This window comes from Phacochoerus africanus, chromosome 9 (genome assembly GCF_016906955.1).
Source record: "Phacochoerus africanus isolate WHEZ1 chromosome 9, ROS_Pafr_v1, whole genome shotgun sequence".
NCBI lineage: Eukaryota > Metazoa > Chordata > Mammalia > Artiodactyla > Suidae > Phacochoerus > Phacochoerus africanus.
This window is the reverse complement of record NC_062552.1, coordinates 33,008,437-33,028,336: the sequence shown is the minus strand read 5'-3', so window position 1 is coordinate 33,028,336 and position 19,900 is coordinate 33,008,437. Positions and strand designations below refer to the sequence as shown.

Below are 19,900 nucleotides of genomic sequence, written 5' to 3'. Positions count from 1 at the left end.
AGAGAGAAAAATATATTTGTGATAGGATTTAGCAGGGACCTTAGTCTTAGGGCTGGGACTAAAGGAATGGCAACATATATGCTAATACTTGCCATTCCTAATCTGGTCCAATTCCTGCTGCAAAAGCTTCTAAACTATTGGAACAAAAATGTTTTTCACAACTGCTTCAATTTCAATATTACTACGCTGATAAAAACTAACATTCAAATAATGTATAGATTCACTTAGGCATGCAATCTAAAAATCCAAAACCACTTGTGATTAAATTGAATTTAACCTTCATTTGCTGAAAGCTCTGTCTGAAAAAAAAATGATTTTGCAAGATCATTATAGATTTAAAAGCTAGAGGTGTCAGTTAACATATACCTTTGATTGCAAATGTGTTGAATGTCGTATATATCTGAATCAAGAGCTAATAGTTATCCCATACTGAATGCAAAAATATTGCAGATTATTTTATTTCTTTTATCTTTATTTATTTATTTTATTTTTGTCTTTTTGCCTTTTCTAGGGCCGCTCCTGCGGCAATATGGAGGTTCCCAGGCTAGCGTCCAATCAGAGCTGTAGCCACCGGTCTACACCAGAGCCACAACACGGGATCCAAGCCTCGTCTGCAACCTACACCACAGCTCACGGCAATGCTGGATCCTTAACCCACTGAGCAAGGCCAGGAATCGAACCCACAACCTCATGGTTCCTAGTCGGATTTGTTAACCACTGAGCCACGACGGGAACTCCTATTTTATTTTTTTTAAAGGGGATTATTTTCCAAAGCCTCATTAGAATCTGCCACCATGGGTGTATCTTCTCTACTTTTGGAAGTTATCATTAGATAATTTCTATTTTCTTTCAGGCAAATCTGAATTATTAGACTAATCAGATATTACATTGTAATTACTTAGTATTACCATCAACTTTGCCTTGCTGCTACAATTAATAGCCTTGTACAACATGATGAAAAATAATGAGAAAAAGTATATATATGTATGATTGCATCACTTTGTTGTACAGTAGAAATTGGCACAACACTGTAAATCAACTATACTTTAATAAAAAATAAAAGTCTTATACAGTAATAATGTTCACAGGCTTCATAGCCACAAAAGCACCCTAGAAATATATGCTATGAATATTCCTACAGATGTACATAACAGGCATTAACATATTTTCACAACATTTGGGTTTTGCTCTGTTTGTGACTCCCCATTACAAAGACATACATAATTTATAGTAACACTTAGGAGTATTAGTTATCTATCACTAGATAATAAATTGCCCCCAAATTTGGTGGCTTAAATAAGATTTAGCATCTCAGTTGCTGCGAATCAGGAATTGGGGTGCAATTTAGCTGGGTGGTCCTGGCTCATGGCCTCTTGCAAAGTGGCAGTTAAGATGTTGGTTGCAGGGAGTTCCCGTCATGGCGCAGTGGAAACAAATCCGACTAGGAACCATGAGGTTGCAGGTTCCATCCCTGGCCTCGCTCAGTAGGTTAAGGATCTGGTGTTGCTGTGAGCTGTGGTGTAGGTTGCAGACATGGCTTGGGTCCTGCATCGCTGTGGCTGTGGCATAGGCTGGCAGCTGTAGCTCCGATTAGACCCCTAGCCTGGGAACCTTCGTATGCCGCAAGTGCAGCCCTAAAGAGACAAAAGACAAAAAAAAAAAAAAAAGATGTTGGCTGCAGCTAGAGTTATCTGAAGGCTTGACTGAGGCTGGAGAATCCACTTCCAAGATGATTTACTCACTTGGTGTTGGCAGGTCTCAGTTCTTTGCAATGTGGACCTCTCCACTGGACTGTGTCAGTGTCTTCTCAACGTAACAGCTGGCTTCCCCTAAAGCAGTGGTTCTCAACAGAGGGCAATTTTACCCCCCAGGGGACATCTGACAACGTCTAAGACATTTCTGGCTGTCACAGTGGAAAGTGTGTCTTGGGGAAGGGGCATGTACTACTGGAATTTAGTGGGTAAAGGCCAGGGATACTGCTAAATATCCTCCACAACAAATAATTATCTGGCCTAAAATGTCAAAATGAGGTTGAGAAACTGCCCTAGAGCAGAGAAAGACCAAGAGAGGAGCCACAATGTCTTTTATGACCTACCCTCAGAAGTCAACTCTATCACTCCTGCCACATTCCATACTCGAGAGAAGTGAGTCACTAAGCACAGTCTTTACTCGAGAGGAGGTGAATTAAGCACCACCTCTTCAAGGGAGGAGTATCAGATAACTGTTTCATCATTCACTCAGCAACTAGATTTTTTTAATCAAGATAACAGAATTTTCAAAATATCTTGCTTGCTTTTGGTAATACTAAGTTAAAAACCTATTTATTGCTGGGGGGGGGGGGGATCACTGAAATGCCATCCAACAAAGCTGCTTTTGGATCCTAGAGAATGGTCTCTGTTTGAAATATTTCAATGATCTGATCTCAAAAAATCCTGTTAAGCATAATCATAGGCAGTTTGATACAGAGAAGAGTTAACTAGTAGATAAAAGATTTCAGTTCTAGTTTAGGTCCCTGAAACTTCCTAGCAAGCAATCTTGGCCAAAGCTTTCTATGATCCTGTTTCCAAATCTATAAAATGGGGGTGTCACTAGCCCTGCTTATCTCACAATGCTGTTTGATGCTCACTTTAAGATAATTACACGTAGGAGTTCCCGTTGTGGCACAGTGGTTAACGAATCTGACTGGGAACCATGAGGTTGCGGGTTCGGTCCCTGCCCTTGCTCGGTGGGTTAACAATCTGGTGTTGCCGTGAGCTGTGGTGTAGGCCGCAGACGCGGCTTGCATCTGGTGTTGCTGTGGCTCTGGCGTAGGCCGGTGGCTGCAGCTCCGATTAGACCCCTAGCCTGGGAACCTCCATATGCCGTGAGAGCGGCCCAAGAAAACGGCAAAAAGGCAAAAAAAAAAAAAAAGATAATTACATGTAAGTGCTCGATGAACTATAAAAGACAGGCAGTAAGTGCTCCAAGTGGAAATGAACGTGCTATTATATAATAATTTCGTGATAAGCTTCCAGCATGGGGTTTATCACACAGAACTCTCAATATGTATCTTTAGATCTCTTACTCTCAAATTTGAGGTTAAGCATATCTCTGAAATAACAGTAAATTTGAGGGCAAATTATTAAAATATAACTGAGAGCCCAAATCCTTGACTGTTTTTTGTCATGCCACGGAAAACTAAAATATAGTTTCTGCAAGTTAAAATGCACATTTATTCAGCAATTATCGAATAGGATCTAAGAACTACCTATGTAGCCAATAATTAGATGCTAAACTGAAAAAAAAAAAAAAGGTATTCCTTCATATATTTTTTTCCCAATTTAGACTTTGACAGAGAGAAGATGCTATAGTTTATTTATCTATCTATCTTCAAAATCTAGCCCTGGAACATAATGCAAGATTACTAAATACATACCAAAGCAAATAGTTCCTGACCACAAAGAACTGAGAATCTAGCTAGAGAGTCAGATGAACACATATGCACATAAATTACTAAAGACTTTTATAAAGCAACATATTTGCTTCCTCCAATCCATCCTGTAACACTCCAGACAGAATAACTTTAAAATACTTTTCCTCCCTACTTTACAATTCAAGAAACTATAAGTAGCTCTCTATTGCCTAGAAAAATGCAGTTGCCTTAACCCTACTCCAGAACTAATTCTAAATTTCTGGGGGTAGGATAGAGACACTTGCATGTTGACAGTGTTTCTGAAGCACAACCAGAATGAAAACTACAATTGAGTTCACCCTATCTGAGCTATTCCTCCTGTCAGGCCAGTTCATTTCATATCTTAATTATTTTTGTCATGTTTTCTCCTGTTACTTAAAATGTTCTTTCTAAAAATGTTTCAAATACTACCCATCCTTCAAAATGATCTTCAAATCCTTCTTCCTCCATGAAACAATCCAACTATTCTAGCCCACAAGACACCCACATCTCTCTATATATATCAATACTTTTTATGTATTCACTAATATTTTATGTTTATTTCTCTTTGGGGGGGCTGCACCTGCAGCATATGTAAGTTCCCAGGCCAGGGATCAAAACTGAGCTACAACTGTGAACTACACCATAGCCATGGCAACACTGGATCCTTAACCCACTGCGCCACACCAGGGATGGAACCCATGCCTCAGCTGCAATCTGACTGGCTGCAGAGGCAATATCAGATCCTTAACTGGCTGTGCCACAGCAGGAATTCCTATGTCTGTTTCTTTTATACACTGTCTGACGGATGACCAACAGATGTTTTTCCCTTGATTCTTTCAACAAATCTAAAACATAAATATAAAAATACACACACATTTCAAACTTCCAAAATTATGTTGCCTTAATACCCAGAGTTATGGAAATCTTCACACAGTTGGCTCATTCCCTGATTGTCATTTTCATGATGACTGCCATTCATCAGTGCCAATGATAAGCTTCCTTCAAGTATCACCTCCATATAGCTAAGGCTGAACCACACAAGCTTATGACATGAATCCATTCCTAGGGTAGTTAGTGTGACATCTCTGAGATCGTTCTCAAGAAGTGCCCAGAAAAATAATTAAGGGAAAGTATGAAACATTACATTTCGACAGACTTGAAATCCAAAGAGTTAGACATTCTTGAGGTTAAATTTGTAAGTATAAATCCAGATGTACAGTTTAAGAACAAGGCCACTACTGCAACTGTATCAGATAATGAATTCAAAGGAAATATCCATAGAAAGTATAGTGTATCTTTTTACAGGTTCAAGTTATCCTATCTAGTTTTTACTCAGGACCAATCAATTCAATTTTACAGTTACCTAAGCAGTTCTCAACCAAAGGTGACTTTTCTACCAGGGGACATGTAGCAATGTCTAAAGACATTTTTGGGTGTCACAACTGAGGGCTGTGACTGGCATCTAGTGGGCAGGGTTTAGGGATGCTGCTAAATATCCTACAATGCACAAGACAGTCCCTACAATAAAACGTCCATAGGATGAGTACCCCAGTGTTTTATGACACTTGTACATTTAAACACAACTTGGTAGATGCTCACAATACTTACTGAATGTTCTCTTAATTTGCTATTTTTCCTTTTGTTTCCTTTAGCATCAATATCATTTAATTTATTGAGATTGCTAATTTCAAAGCAGATCATTCAAAGCATAAGGTATTTAGGACATTAACCTAAGAATCAGAAAATGAAGCAAGTCAAATGGGAAAATTTTTAAAAGTGTATCAGTATAAGATACCAACATCAATATTTCACTTCAATATAATACTAAAATCATTAAGGAGTTATAGTTTATTATAACCAGTGAGAAAGATAACTAAGATTTTCACCAGCATTTGGTAGCCTGGAGAAGAAAACACAAATACAAACTATTATTCAAAAGTCAAAGTTTAAGAAAGTTTTAGCCAGATAAAACCCTACATGCAGGATTTGATAGAAGGGAGAACAAAGACATAGCTACTAGAGTTCCCATTGTGGCTTGGTGGGTTAAGAATCTGACTAGTATCCATGAGGATGTAGGTTTGATCCCTGGCCTCACTCAGTGGGTTAAGGATCCAGTATTGCCACAAGCTGCAGTATAGGTCGCAAATCGGCTTGGGTCTGATGTTACTATGTTTGTGGTGTAGGCCGGTGGCTGTGGCTCCAATTCAACCCCTAGCCTGGGAACTTCCATATGCTAAGGGTGTGTCCCTAAAAAGAAAAAAAAGAAAGAAAGAAAGAAAGAAAGAAAGAGCTACTAGGAATATTAAGGATAAAGCAATTATTTCTGAGAATAAATTTATATCTACTACAGGAATAAGGAAATACAAGAATGAAGAGTTCAGGGGTTCCTTTGTGGTGTAGCAAGTTAAGACTCCAGTGTTGTCACTGCAGCAGCTCAGGTTTGCTTCTGTGGCATGGGTTTGATCCCTGACCCAGGAACTTCCACATGCCATGGGCACAGCCAAAAAAAAAAAAAAAAAGTGAAGCATTCAGGATACATTTGCATAAACCAGATACCTCAAGCTGAGTGTCACAGGACAAAGGGATGATTATTTGGGACACATAATTTGTAGGTGAGCAGATGGTCACAGCAGAGACACTACCCTCCCCACCCCACACATAGTAGAAGTATAGGGCTTGGTTAAGAATCTAAAGGATCCTTACCCTCACTGTCCCTTTCTTCCCCTAAAACAGAGCCTCCCTGAGCCCTTGGCAGATCAAAAGAAGAAGTTCAGACCTATTGTGGGCACATGCTGATGTCACCACTTTCCAGATTTGAATCAGATGGAAAGGTCTCTCTGACACAGATTTCAAGTACATATCCTTGCATCAAGTTGCCCTTGATGTAAAAAGTAACCAGTATGCCACTAGATTCAAAAGAGACACCGAAGAATCTAAAAGATTTCAAATAAGGCATTTGAAATATAAAGGTAGATTTGAGATGGCAACTTAAGCTGAAAGAATGCAGAAAAGAAAAGCTGCAGAGGATTTCCAAAGCAGTCTCTGAGAAAGCAACATAAATACGTCCCTTCCAGACTGATATTTTCAAAAGCAGGAATTCTTCTGATCTTTTATTTCTTTCAATCTTTATAAACATAACACCTACTACAGTGCCTAGCATTGGCCAATACTGGATTAACAAATTTAAGAAAACAAAGGAGAAATTGGTTTGGGTTTTTTGTGATTTTTTTTTTCCATAGTGATGTGTGATGCTTACAATCTGGACTGAAAGCTTGGGAAAGCAACCAATGCATACTTGTGGGTAGAATGACAGTAAGACACTCACACTTACATACTTCCTTCGTGTCACAGACATTGTGACAATACCACTAAGGCCTAAAAGGAGAAGGTTTTGAGGAAAACAAGGAAATCTGTAACACCATTCAAAGTAACAGGAGCCAACATGTTCAGGGTCTAAAGTTACTTAGACAGCAGGCCTAGACAAAATAAACATTTGTTCTATTACCTTTTTGTTATGTTGTCATGGGAATCTGTGTTTAGGAACACTTATTTTCTGCAACTAGATGATAGAGCAGTAAAAGGGGGAGTGCTTTCATAAAAGAAAGAAACTTGTGTCTGTAAGGCAGGAAAGAAAATAAATCCTATGGGGTTTTTTTTTTGTTTTTTTTTAATCTTTTTGTCTTTTTAGGGCCCCATCCGTGGTATATGGAAGTTCCCAGGCTAGGGGTCAAATAGGAGCTACAGCAACCAGCCTACACATCCACTCAGGATCCGAGCTCCTTTGAGACCTACACCACAGCTCACCACAATGCCGGATCCTTAACCCACTAAGCAAGGCCAGGGATCAAACCCATGTCCTCATGGATACCAGTCAGGTTCATTAACCTCTGAGCCATGACAGGAACTCCAATCCTACAGGTTTTTAGAGAGTCACATGCGTAGAATCTTTAAATCTATAAGATTTATTCAAGTTAATAGAGAAGTCACTGGGGGTGCAGCCAAAACATTATTAACAGGTAGCTATAATCCAACCTCTACTAAAATTATTTTAATGGGGGAAAGGCAGAGGAATGTAAAGCAGATACAGGGCCAAATAAAACAGAAAATAAATTAGATTTTAAATGTTGAAAGAAGGGAAAAAATGACTTTAAAAAAATGACCTAAGAAAAAAACCTAGAAGCCCAAAGAAGTTAGAAAACACTAAACCTGCCAGCAGGCTAATCTTCTTTTGTCAGCAGAAGTCTAGAGCTAATCTCTTTGCTCCCTTCCTTTTGGCAACAGAAACCTGAAAAGTGAAGTAAGCTTCACATATTATTTAAAGACCTGGACTGGAATACCCTAAATTTCTAGGGCCCATAAAAAGTACTGGCTCTGGTACTCTGGGCCTTCTAGAGCGAGAGTCGGGAACAGGGCTATGCACCAATTTGTCTGACTCCTCTATTCTACCCTGAACTATAATTAGTGCCTCTAATGGGTAAGGAACAGAAATGAAAAAAATAGGGATCCCAGAAGTTCCTGCTGTGGTCCAATGGGATCAGCAGCATCTTGGAAGCACTGGGATATAGGTTCAAACCTTGGCCGGGCACAGTAGGTTAAGGATCTGGCATTGCCATAGTGGTGGCTTAGGTTGCAACTATGGATAGGATATGACCCCTGGCCCAGGAACTCCTATGTCACAGGGTGGCCAAAAAGGAAAAAGAAAAGAAAGAAAAAGAAAAAAGAAGGATCCCAAAGCAGAGTGTTAAAATATAAGTAGGTCATGTCTCTTCTCCAATCACAACCATCCATACCTCCATGGCCTCTCCTCTCACTCAGAGTAAAAGGCACAATTCTTACAAAGGCAAATAAGACCCTTCATGATCCCAGCCCCTCCACCCTCTTCTCCTTCTATGATCTGGCTCCTGGTTTCTTCAGCTCAAGCTATACTGGGTCTTCTAGCTATGCTAGAGAATGAGGCCTTTGCATGTTCCTCAACATGGAATGTTATTCCCTCTCCCCTCAGATCCAATGTGTTGTATATCACTTCCTTCAGGTCTTTGCTCAATTGGCACCTTATCACTGAGGCCTACCCTGTCTATCCTGCTCAAAAGTGCAACATAGCCATTTAGTACGCGCCTTTCCTTCATTTATTTTCCCCACAGCACTTATCACCTGACACACTATAAATTTTAATTTGTTTATGGTCTACTTCTATTCCCTCGCCCTTAGAATATGGTTTGTTACTTTCTCTATCTCTCTTTTTTTTTTAAGGGCCACAGCTGTGGCATGTGGAAGTTCCTGGGCTAGGGGTTGAATAGGAGCTGCAGCTCACAGCCTACACCACAACCATAGCAACACCAGATCATTTAACTCACTGAGCAAGGCCAGGGATCAAACCCACATCCTCAGGGATACCAGTCAGGTTCTTAATCTGCTGAACCACAAGAGGAAATCCCAGAATATAGTATTTTATGAGCAAAAAATTTTTGTCTGTTCTGCTCATATTCCATCTCCAGCACCTAAGGAGTGACCCACACAGAACAGGCACTCAAAGGTATTAGTACAATACAAAGAGTACTGTCCTCAAGGAGATTATCATGAAACCCTCCTCCTCTCCCTTTGCCTCCACAATCGTGTACTCTGTCAGACCCCAAAGTTCAGATCCACCCATTTGTCGAAGGTCAAAATTTAGGGGTTATTCTGGACTCCTTTCTCTTCTCTACTTCTTTCTCCCCCAATTCAGCCTAGGAGCCAAGCATGTCAAAACCCAAGATCTCTTTGTCAAAAGTGCAGAACTGACAGACCACCACCTACTTCTTCCCTATAATAAATTATTAAAAGGCTAAAATGCTGGGAAATCAGTGAATTTTATAAGTTCTTTACATGTATACTTAATTTATGGAAGTACTATATAAAATCAAACTACTTCTAATAGTAAAAGTTTCATTTATTAGAAAAAAAATTCAAGTATAAAGAGGTTTTGATTTCATCTGTACTGAAGAAATATGTGTATCACTTCCAAGTACATGGCAACCAGGAAACAAGATTTCTAGGTTACAAAATCAGGGGAACTCACTTTATCATGGTTTTTTTGAGTACTACAGTAATTATACCTCTTGGATAGGAACAATCAATACCAAATTTCACAGCAAAGAGCAAAAATCCAATGTATTTTCAAAGGCCTTAGCAAGGCAGTTATTTCTATTTATATCCTATAACAGAAACATGTACAGATAGTCCCAACTTCACAAAATGTGCACTGAAGACTTTCAAACCAACAGGATTCATAAATTCAGGAATTAACTATTTGCACTGCCTGATAATTCCTTGGGAAAAAACTTAATCTGGGCAATGAGTCCATTTGGGGTCTACTGATTCTGAGGAAGAGATGTGACTTTATTAAGTAATTACCTCTTGGATTAGCTAGGATGACACTAGAGAGTTTCATACAGTCATAGCTCTATTATTAAGTGACCCAGCAACCTCTCTCTTCACAAACGGAGGGAGGAGAAAGGCAAACAGCACAAAAAAAGTGCCACATGTACAGGAAAGGAGAATTGTAGAGTGTTGAAACTCCAGGACTAAATTCAAAGTAGCATTAACAAGTAAGCCATTCCTTACATGAGTCCAGCTCATCACCTATATAACTAGGTTAATAATACAGCCTTCATAGAGCCAGTGGAATAATAATGCTTTGACTGCAAATACATCATAAAGTATAAAATCCCATAAAATGTCATTAATACTAAAGTCAGAGGGATGTAGCATAGTGAATTCTTCCACCTTGGAATCCTAAGCCCCAGGGGCTCAACATCATCTGCCCGGGAAAGGCGAAGTCAACACAGATCATCTCTGAGGCTGCTTTAGAGGGAAATCAAAAGCAGAGCAGTCTTCAGTTATCAAGAAACCAAACTGGCAGAATTGAAAAGCCAGAGGTTCAGGATACCCTTATTTTAAACTGGGAGCCAGTGGAAAAGTGTCATTGGAAAATAGGATCATTTAAGGATGACATTATAACCAACTTGACTGAATTCTTTCCTAAAAGTCTTTATATATCAATAACACAAATATTTGTCATTGTATTTAAATATTTATTGGTTGGTACTGGTAATGTGCAGCCAATCACCTTGCTTTTGGTTACAAAGAAAAGCAAATGGGAAGAAAGATAGTATGGGTCTATTATCACCACTAGAAAAATAAAGGGCACACCCCTCTTGCTGAGTCAGGTAGTCAACCCTGCATGCTCAATAATGACGTACTTTTATTTATTCATGCCCTGATTCATGCTAAAGAAAAAAAAAAGATTTAAAATGGTGAATGGCCACTAATACTAAAAAAATTTAGCTTCACTTATATTTACTGTATTTCTTTACATACAATCTTGTTCCACAAAGCATTTAGGAAGCTGGATTTGATTTCTTGGTAAATTATGCCATCCTCTTACTAAAACTCTTGTTATATACTTTATATACTGATGAAAAATATAAACTGCACAGCACAATGCCTGGAACATAGGAGGCAATGCATAAAATCCAGTTATTATTTGCATCAGGCTATAAACCCAGGGAAATGAGTGTCTTATTCTGCCTTGTTTAATACCCAATCTCAAGAAACAGTTCGTATTCAATAAATATTGTTTATAAATGATTGAATATGATTTAATAATAATTCTCAACTGTTACCTATTTTATGGTTATCAGGGTCCTACCTCCTGTAATCAAAGGCAAGGGTCTGGAAAACCCATACCCCAGAGGAAAGGCATTTAAGTTCCTGTTTCTGTTTCCTTAAACTCACCACAAAGATTCCTCCCCCCTTCTGTCCCAAAACCACAAAATCAATGCTTTGCAACAACGTGTTCTTAAACAATTTTGCTTCATTTCCCCTCACAGACAACACACAAAGTTCCTTAAATTGCAAGACTTACTTTAGTTCCCTTTACCCTTAAAAATGAAAGGCATATTTGTAAAACCCTATCAATTCCCAAATTTCAAGTCTGATTTTTTTTTCCCCCTTTGGTCTTTTTAGGGCTGCACCCACGGTATATGGAAGTTCCCAAGCTATGGGTCGAATGGGAGCTGTAGCTGCTGGCCTACACCACAGCTCAAGGCAATGTCAGATCCTTAATGCACTGAGTTCGAGGGATCGAATGGAAGCCTCCTGGATACTAGCCACAATGGGAACTCCTCAAGTCTGATTTCTTAATCTTTGATTCACAGTTGGTTATACAGGCTACTTACTGCATATTTGCTTTTTAACTATATACTTAGTACAAATTAAAACACTGAAATTTGATTTAATATTTTAAAAAATTTTTTAGGTTACACATCAGAATGTATGACACAGAGCAATCAAATTAGGAAAATGACACATTAATTATTTCAGTGATGTTGCATTCCTTGAAATACTCTCAGAGATTCCTTTTGGGAACAGACTTCAGATCCAGTTCTACAAGTCACACAAGAAATTCTGTGTTATTACTTTATGGTTACAACTCCTATTTGATCTTGAACAGTATCACCAACCTGACTGCCTAATCTTTTTCACCAGATCTGAGTCAAATTCTCTAAATTATTTGGATTCAATTTGATTTTGTTATTTTCTAAAATCAAATCTGCTCTCAAAAAAAATGAAGATAGTGAAAAATAACACAGATGACAAAGTGGATTCCAAGAGAAGCTAAAAAAATTTTTCTGCCATACCTGAAAGTTGCTAATTGAAAGAACAATTTCAGATAACTAATCTGAATGAGACAACACTTGTAAATATAAACTTTGACATTTTTAATCCAAAGTGAGTTACATTTGGAGTTCCTGTCGTGGCTCAGTGGTTAGCGAATTCGACTAGGAACCATGAGGCTGCGGGTTCGATCCCTGGCCTTGCTCAGTGGGTTAAGGATCCGGCGTTGCCGTGAGCTGTGGTATAGATTGCAGATGCAGCTTGGATCCTGCGTTGCTGTGGCTGTGGTGTAGGTTTGTGGCTACAGCTCCGATTAGACCCCTAGCCTAGGAACCTCCATATGCCGCAGGAGCAGCCCTAGAAATGGCAAAAAGACCAAAAAAAAAAAAAAGTGACTTACATTTGTTTATGGTCAATTGTCACATAATATTGGTTGTTTCTCTTCTTCCATCAATATGCTACATGTTATACCTTAAATACCCTTAGCAGTACTACTGCTAAAAACAAACTCTGCCTCCATGGAAAGACACACAAGGAACTTAAGAGTAATTGTCTCTGAGGAAAGGAATAGCATGATGGTAGAACAAGAAAGTAAAGGATACTTTCCACTATCCTTTTATAACTTTTGAATTTTATACAATGTGAATGTATCACCTACTTCTAAAAAACTGGGAGTTCCCTTCGTGGCTCAGGAGTTAAAACCCTGACTAGGAGCCATGAGGATGCAAGTTCGATCCCTGGCCTTGCTCAGTGGGTTAAGGATCTGGCATTGCCGTGAGCTGTGGTGTAGGTGGCAGACTCAGCTTGGATCCCATGTTGCCATGGCTGTGGTATAGGCCTGCAGCTGTATCTCAGATTCGACCCCTAACCTGTTAGCCTGGGAACTTCCATATGCCATGGGTGGGGCCCTAAAAAGCAAAAACAAACAAACAAACAAAAAACCTGTTTAACAAAATTACTTCCAAGTGTCACTTACTTATTTATGGCTTCTATAAACCAGAAAAGTATAGCACTGAAAAAATGTGAACTTCATTTTAACGGCACTTTGCTGTAAATCTGAATCTCCAGTGTCAAGACATAGCTAGTCACACCAAAGGCAGAGAAACCTTGCAAGCAGTTCTTAAACTCTTCATAACTGAGCTATTCTGCTGTATCACATCATTAAAGTTTAAACATTATTTGACAGAAAAACACAGTACTACAAAAATTAATGTGCCAAGTCAAGAATGAAAAATGGAGGTAAACTAATGAGCTACTAAAGGAGCAACGATCCAAAAACGTCTTCGAAAATTAGCAAATAAACAGCACACATATATGCATATGGTTAAATGCTGCAAATTCCCTTAAAATATAAACTGCCCTACTATAAAAATGGAAAAAAGATGTCAGGCATAGTGCCATCAGCAACATAACTCAAGCAGCCTGAACTAGAAAACGCAATATGATCTGTTGCTGGACACAATTGCACAATCTCAATTACCCAGAAGATTCTACCAAACAGGAAATTCATGCTGGGACTTTAAGAAACACAGGAATTATATTTAAAGATTAACGAGTCTAAAAGCCTGGAATTTGTGCCAAAACAAAAAATAATAAAAATAATCTTGTAGACCTCTTTTCAAATGATACATGCACAGGAATCACATGAATTAGCTCATGGTCAGGAGTTCTTACATTGCAGTAAATCTAAAATATAGTGTATAAAACCTGGGAAGTTAGAAAAGTTAGCGAAATAGTTCAGGTCCGGAAATGTTATGGTACCATTTAGTTTAAAACACATTCACAGAGTGAATTAAGGCTGAAAAGTGTCTCTTCCTTCTTTTGCGATACATTCCATATCCTTATGAAAACCGTGGTGTACCTCAGGCTCTAAGTGTAGATAAGTTCCCTGCAAACTCTCTAAGGGACTTAAAAAGCCCAGTATTTCACAAGAATTATCACAATTTAAAAATATTTAAAATACCTCCCAATATTGTTAGTAACTTTTTGATCTTGAGGGCGTCCAACGGATCTGAATCTCACTTGCTCCAAAGGCGAAAATTGTTTTGTCCAACAATACTTAAATGAGCAGTGGTATGTGACTAATCAGTGAAGCCGCCAGCTTCTCAAGCTGCAGGGTGTTTGCAGGCACTACCACCCACCCCCAACTCTGCGAAAAGGAAATACGCTTTCAACTGAATCGGAAACACACCACTCAAGTTGGCACCGTGCTCACCGCGATAAAGTCGGTATTTTAAGCTCTGTGGATAGCTGCTAATTCAAGTGCGAATTCAAAAAGAACGCTTCTCCAAATGGGATTTCGACAAAGGTTTGCAAAAAAAGCCGGGACGGAACGTCCTTCGTCCTCAGTTTTGTTCAGATGACCGCAGTCTCCCTGGCAAGCTTTGCCCTTCTGTTCCTCCCGGCAGCTCCCGGGCTTGTCTGATCCAAGGGCAAGCTACGGCGCCCACAGTGGGCGCCCCTCGGGAGAGCCCCTCTGTTCGATGACAGCAGGGAGACCGCCAAAGAGGGTCCCCCTGTTCCTGCCCCCAGAGCAGCAACCACCCCACCCCACCCCCGACAAGGGAACGCGCAGGGTGCGAGCCAGCGCCGGGCTCCCAACACCACCGGGTACTCACTGCGGACCTCGTCCTACACACAGCTGACTACCTACGCGGGTGTGCTGAGTGAGGGGTCCCAAGGGTACAGGGAGTCCAGGACAGGGATCAAAGGGGCAAGGATGGCTTCCCCCCAGGGAAAATTCCTGCCGCTTGGTGCATTGCTGAGCCGTGGGGGCAGGCCTGGCTCTGGGGCATGAAGGGCTACCCAGCCCACCAAGGCCCCAGGCCCAATGACACTTACCACACGGAGCCATAGGCGCCGGAGCCCACCGGGGACAGGTTCTGGTAACGCTCGGGTACCTCCCAGATTGTCTTGTTCAGCTCCTGCCGGTAGAACGTGGGCCTCTCCTGAGACATCTTCCAGCGGCGGCCGCGGGGCGAGGAGGTGGCCCTGCGGGGCCCCGCCTGCGCCCGCACCCGCTCCTCGGACCTCGGCGTCCGCCGGACCCTGCGGGGACCTAGAGCTGGCCACCCGCGCAGGTGCGGCTGCCGCGACCCTGACGACTCCCGCGCGCGCGGCCCCTGTCAGCCACAGCAGCTGGACGCGCCTCGGCGACTGAGGCGAGCCCTGCTATGGGCAGGGGCGCGCTCCAAGGCTCAAAGCTGCGCCCACCACACTCTCCCTGCACTCGCTTCAGCCCAGGCCGACTCCGGTTTGCGCCGCGGGACTACCGCTCCAGCTGCAGCGCCCGCAGAGGTTCCAGTGGTCGCCGTTCCAGAGCCAGCGAACAGAAGCCTCCTGCTTTACTCTCGCGAGAACAGATCCCGGGACTCTCCGCGAGCCGAGATTTTACCCAATATGGAACCTGCCTGTGGGCGGGGTTGCTGAGGGAAGAGGATGGGAGGAGAAATTCTCGCGAGAAGAGAGCAACAGCTGGTCACCAGAGGCAGGAACCCCGGGGAACTGCTCTTCTTGAGGGCGCGAAGGCGGACCCAGGCAAGAGGTGGTCAAGCGGCGAACATTTGCCGCGTGCGCCCCACCGTGGTCGGCGGGGCAAATGCCTAGTTCCCCGGTGGAAAGCGACAGTGACTAATAGGGTGTCGGGAAAGAGCCAAAGGATCTTTGAACTACCACAGCAGCCGAGCACCCGCTTAGCGGAACCTCCAATTTCCAAGAAATATTGCATAAAAAAGAGGTTCTGGCCAGAAAGCCGTTGCAGTCTCATCTGCTCAAGGACATATGGCTTACTCTTCGGAATTCTGACGAAATCTGCCCCGAAGGTAAATATTAGCCCTGCATTAAGTTTGAGGTTTTCCACCCAAACTCTACTAGTAGTTCTCAACTTTCTATGTGCGGAGGAATCACTTTGGGAGTTTAAAAATGAAGAGTCTATGGATCCACAGCGAGTTTAATTGGATAGGTCCGCGATGGGCACCAGGAATGTGCCTTTTTACAATATGCCCCAAGTAATTCAGATAAGTACCTGGTATCTCCGTTTGAAAAGAATTTTTAACACCATTACTCTGAAGGTTTGAAACTGACTCTTACCTTGAAGAGTTTTCCAGGGAAGAGGATTGTAAACATTTAAATCGTGCCTCTCAGAGTAAGGACAGTGCAGAGTGGTCTTCTGGCAGTGTCCGGTTAGGCAAGTCAATTGACCTTTCCTAGACTTTGGTTCCAGTTTATGCAAAAGAGAATTCCTGCCCTACATTCCCTACTTAAAGCTAAACACAATAATAAATGTGAATGGGCAGAGGATTATAATCCCATAACTTCCCCTACTGTTGGCCTATTCCTATGCTAAACCTTGTTACAATAAGCAGGAGAATTGGACCCTATCTATTCTTAGTCATTTCTTTTTAGAAATAACTGGGTTCAAGCCACTAACCATGATTATTCTCTTTTGTGTTATGCATCCTTGGAGTGCTCAGACTTTGTCTATCTTGCCCCAACATTTAGCACAGTGCCTAGAATGTAAAAGTTCCCCCATAAATATTTGTTGAACAAATTATGAATAATGACATGGTCTCAATTTAAGAAGCAGAGCAGGATCCTCAGTTCTCCTCAAGAAAAAATAAAACTAAGCCCAAAACCAGGGTCATGAGTGATTTGTAGAAAGTTTTCTTTGGATTCAACATGGTTTGGCTCAGGTTCTCTTGCCTGTGAAGACATGTTGCTTAAAAATGTTCCAAGCTTTCTAAGAAGTAATGCGAGTTGAAGGAGGAAATGAGAGCAAAAATGCAACTGTAAAGAAATGAAGGGTGGGAGTGGGGAACCAAGGTGATGCGTGCATGGGTACAAGGGAGGCAACGTGGGGGAAGTTGGCCTTTTAAGAAACTCATGTTTATATATTATACTGTCTCTGTTTGACACTTTTATTGTTGTATTTCCAGAGTCAAGCATTTACAAGAACTTTCATATATACCCTCCTGACTTAACTTCCATCTACCTTATTTTTGTTTTAATCAGGTCTCAAATTTTTTTTTTTCTTTTTGGCTGCCCTGGAACATATGGAGTTCCCTGACCAGATCCAGCTGCAGTTGTGACTTACACCGCAGCTGCAGCAAAACGGGATCCTTTAACCCACTGTGCCACTGGGGATGGAACCTGCGTCCTGGTTCTCCAGAGACACCACCCATCCTGTTGTGCCACAGCTGGAAATCTGAGAAACTCGTATATTTATTCAACAAATTGGAGTGATGAGAGTGACCAAGAGAGTAAAGTTAAGAAATTCAGTCATTCAGCAAATACATATCATTCAGCAAATACATTTTGAGTGCCTACTGGTACCAGGCACTTCCGTTGGAAAGGTATTTATTTATTGAAGCCTTTTTTTTTTTTTTTTTTTAGGGCCGCACCCATGGCATATGGATGTTCCCAGGCTAGGGGGTGGAATCGAACTACAGCTGTCATCCTACACAACAGCTCATGGCACCGCCAGATCCCCAACCCACTGAGTGAGGCCAGGGTTGGAACCCACATCCTCATGGATACTAGATTTGTTTCTGCTGAGCCACAGCTGGAACTCCTGGAAAGGTACTTAAAAAGCAGACAGTTGCCTACATGGAGCTTACAGTTAACAGCAGGGCAACCAGTCAGTTATTCAACACAAATTTATTGAGCACTTTATCTACCTCATTGCTTTGTGCACTAATAACACAACAGTCAATGAAAGAGAAAAATCCTTGCCGTTATGGGGATGAGACAAATTACAAAAACGAGAAGTAAGGCAAATAATAAATATATTAGACATTAATCCATTAATACTGTAATCCAATTAATACGGTAAACTTGCACCTGGGCCAAGTAGGACTAGGAGACAGAGTGAGAGACAGTGACAGGGACTGCGCTTCAGAAGGAGATTGAAGGTCCGGGGATGTGGGGCAGAGCAGGAAACCTGGGCTTTGAGTGGCCTTCAATAGGAGGAGCCAGGCTGGTGGGGCTGAAAGGTGGCGTTGGAGACCTCGGTGACCCTCTAGCCTCCCGTCTTCTCCCGAGTCTTCTGTCCCCACAGGGTCGTCGGGAGACTTTAGTGGATGACTTGGACGTGAAGTGCAGTGCGCGAGGCCTGGCCTCCAGCAGGCCTTCAGTCAAGAGTACTCAAGAGGTGCAGCTGGGTGACCCAGAGAAGGGGCCGGCGCGGCCCAGAGCCCCCGCTCTCCGCCCCCGGCTCAGCCGCCTGGACCTCTTCCTCGGCCCCGCTCCGGTCCCCCGCCCGCCCGAACGCCCGCGGGCTCCGCCGCAACGGCTCAGGAACCGCCGGCGTCCGCGTCCACAGCGTCGCCAGCCCGGCCGGAGCTGCGTCCGAGACCAGCGCCCGGCCCGGCGGGAGCCAGGTGAGCCGAGGAGCCGGCAGCCGCGCCCGGAGCCGCCCGGGGCGGGGGCTGCAGGAGAGGAGCGGCTCGGGCGGCGGCTGCGAGGCACCAGCCCCTGGTTACACTTGGAAGCCCCGGGGCGGAGCTGCAGCACGTCCCTCGGTCAGTGTTGCAGGAATGAATGAAGGACGGCGTTTCCGGGAGCCTCCCTCAGCTGTGCTCGCTCTACTTTTGAAAGGCAATGACCAGAGCTGGTTTGGCAGGCTGAATCTTTCCATGCTCCTCGGCCTGAGTTGTCAGAAGCCCCAGAGCTGGTCTGCTGCCCTAGCCTTCCCTGGCCACCCCAGCCATCTCTTACTGAGACCTGACTGTCCATCCTTCAGACCCCGCTGCTTTTGTTCATTTTGTACCTTCAGACCAAGCCCCCACTCCCTCTCCTCTTGGCCCCTTTCTTTTTCCTATCGAGTTCTGTTTACATATTAGTGTCCCCCTGCTAAGCCTACTCCGACCTCCCCACCCCAATAATGAGTTTCTCTCCAACACAACCCATTGGCAATACTCTCACCAGGTCACATGAAAGGTGGTTGCGTGGGTGCCAGGCAGTCACCTCATTGCCTGCTGTCATCTGATTATTCATCCCCAGCCACTAGACCAAGTGTCTGAAAGATACTGAAAGTAATGCTCTTTGCTTGTGCCTTTTCTTTTTCCACACATATTCCCACATAAAAGCATAGGTAGTAACTGGCAAATGGTTGTTGTTTCTGATGGAATACAAAGATTTATTCTGAAGCTTTTGGAATCTCATGATTCTAGAGAACATATGAAAGATGACCATGTGAGAGAAAAGATAGTTTTGAAACTGAACTAAGGTTCAGGGATTTCACATTTATTGGGTTAATAGTCAGAATATTAGGTTGTATTGAAATTTTTTATTCTTGGCTTTTAAAATGCCTTCAACACATTATGTAAATGAATCAGTGGATGGATGGGTAGATTGGGGTGGTATGGGGGATGAAGCAGCTAAAGTCAAAGTGCCCATACTAATGGTGCCCCCAAATTTAGCACTGAGAGACTGATTAAAGATGATTAGCTACAGTTGCAGTAGCCCTCACACTTCGTTGTATATCAGAATCACCTGGAGGGCTTCTTTTTTTCTTTTTTGGCTGCACCCTCCTGCATCGGCATAGGGAAGTCCTGGGCCAGGGATCAAATCCCAGCCGCCAGACCTCCAGCAATGCCAGACCCTTAACCCACTGCGCAGGCAGGGGATTGAACCTGCACCCCTACAGCAACCAAGTAACTGCAGTCAGATCCTTAACCCACTGCCCCAAAGCAGGAACTCCTGGAGGGCTTCTTAAAATATAGCTGGCCCATCTTCAGAGTTTCTGATAATTATGTCTTCCTAGGTGGAGCCTGATTATTTTCATTTCTAACAAGTTCCCAGATGATGCTGATG

The 19,900-nt window shown here is 42.5% G+C and overlaps 2 protein-coding genes across 6 annotated transcripts in view; one reads left to right on the top strand and one right to left on the bottom strand.

The window, feature by feature from the left end:
• The window catches only part of MAPK14 (mitogen-activated protein kinase 14), a 69,639-nt gene extending 54,587 nt beyond the window's left edge, over positions 1-15,052 (bottom strand). For all 5 annotated transcript variants that reach the window (XR_007137037.1, XM_047796085.1, XM_047796086.1 and 2 more), the window contains exon 1: positions 14,930-15,052. Coding sequence is in view for 4 of the 5 variants with exons in the window: in XM_047796085.1 (XP_047652041.1) it covers positions 14,930-15,045 (116 nt within the window). In the remaining variant the exon portion in view is untranslated. The remainder of the gene's footprint in view (positions 1-14,929) is intronic.
• Positions 15,053-15,261: 209 nt separating this feature from the next.
• The window catches only part of SLC26A8 (solute carrier family 26 member 8), a 65,905-nt gene continuing 61,266 nt past the window's right edge, over positions 15,262-19,900 (top strand). The window contains exons 1-2 of the mRNA XM_047796080.1: positions 15,262-15,909; positions 18,144-18,465. Of these exons, the coding sequence (XP_047652036.1) occupies positions 15,262-15,909; positions 18,144-18,465 (970 nt within the window). The remainder of the gene's footprint in view (positions 15,910-18,143; positions 18,466-19,900) is intronic.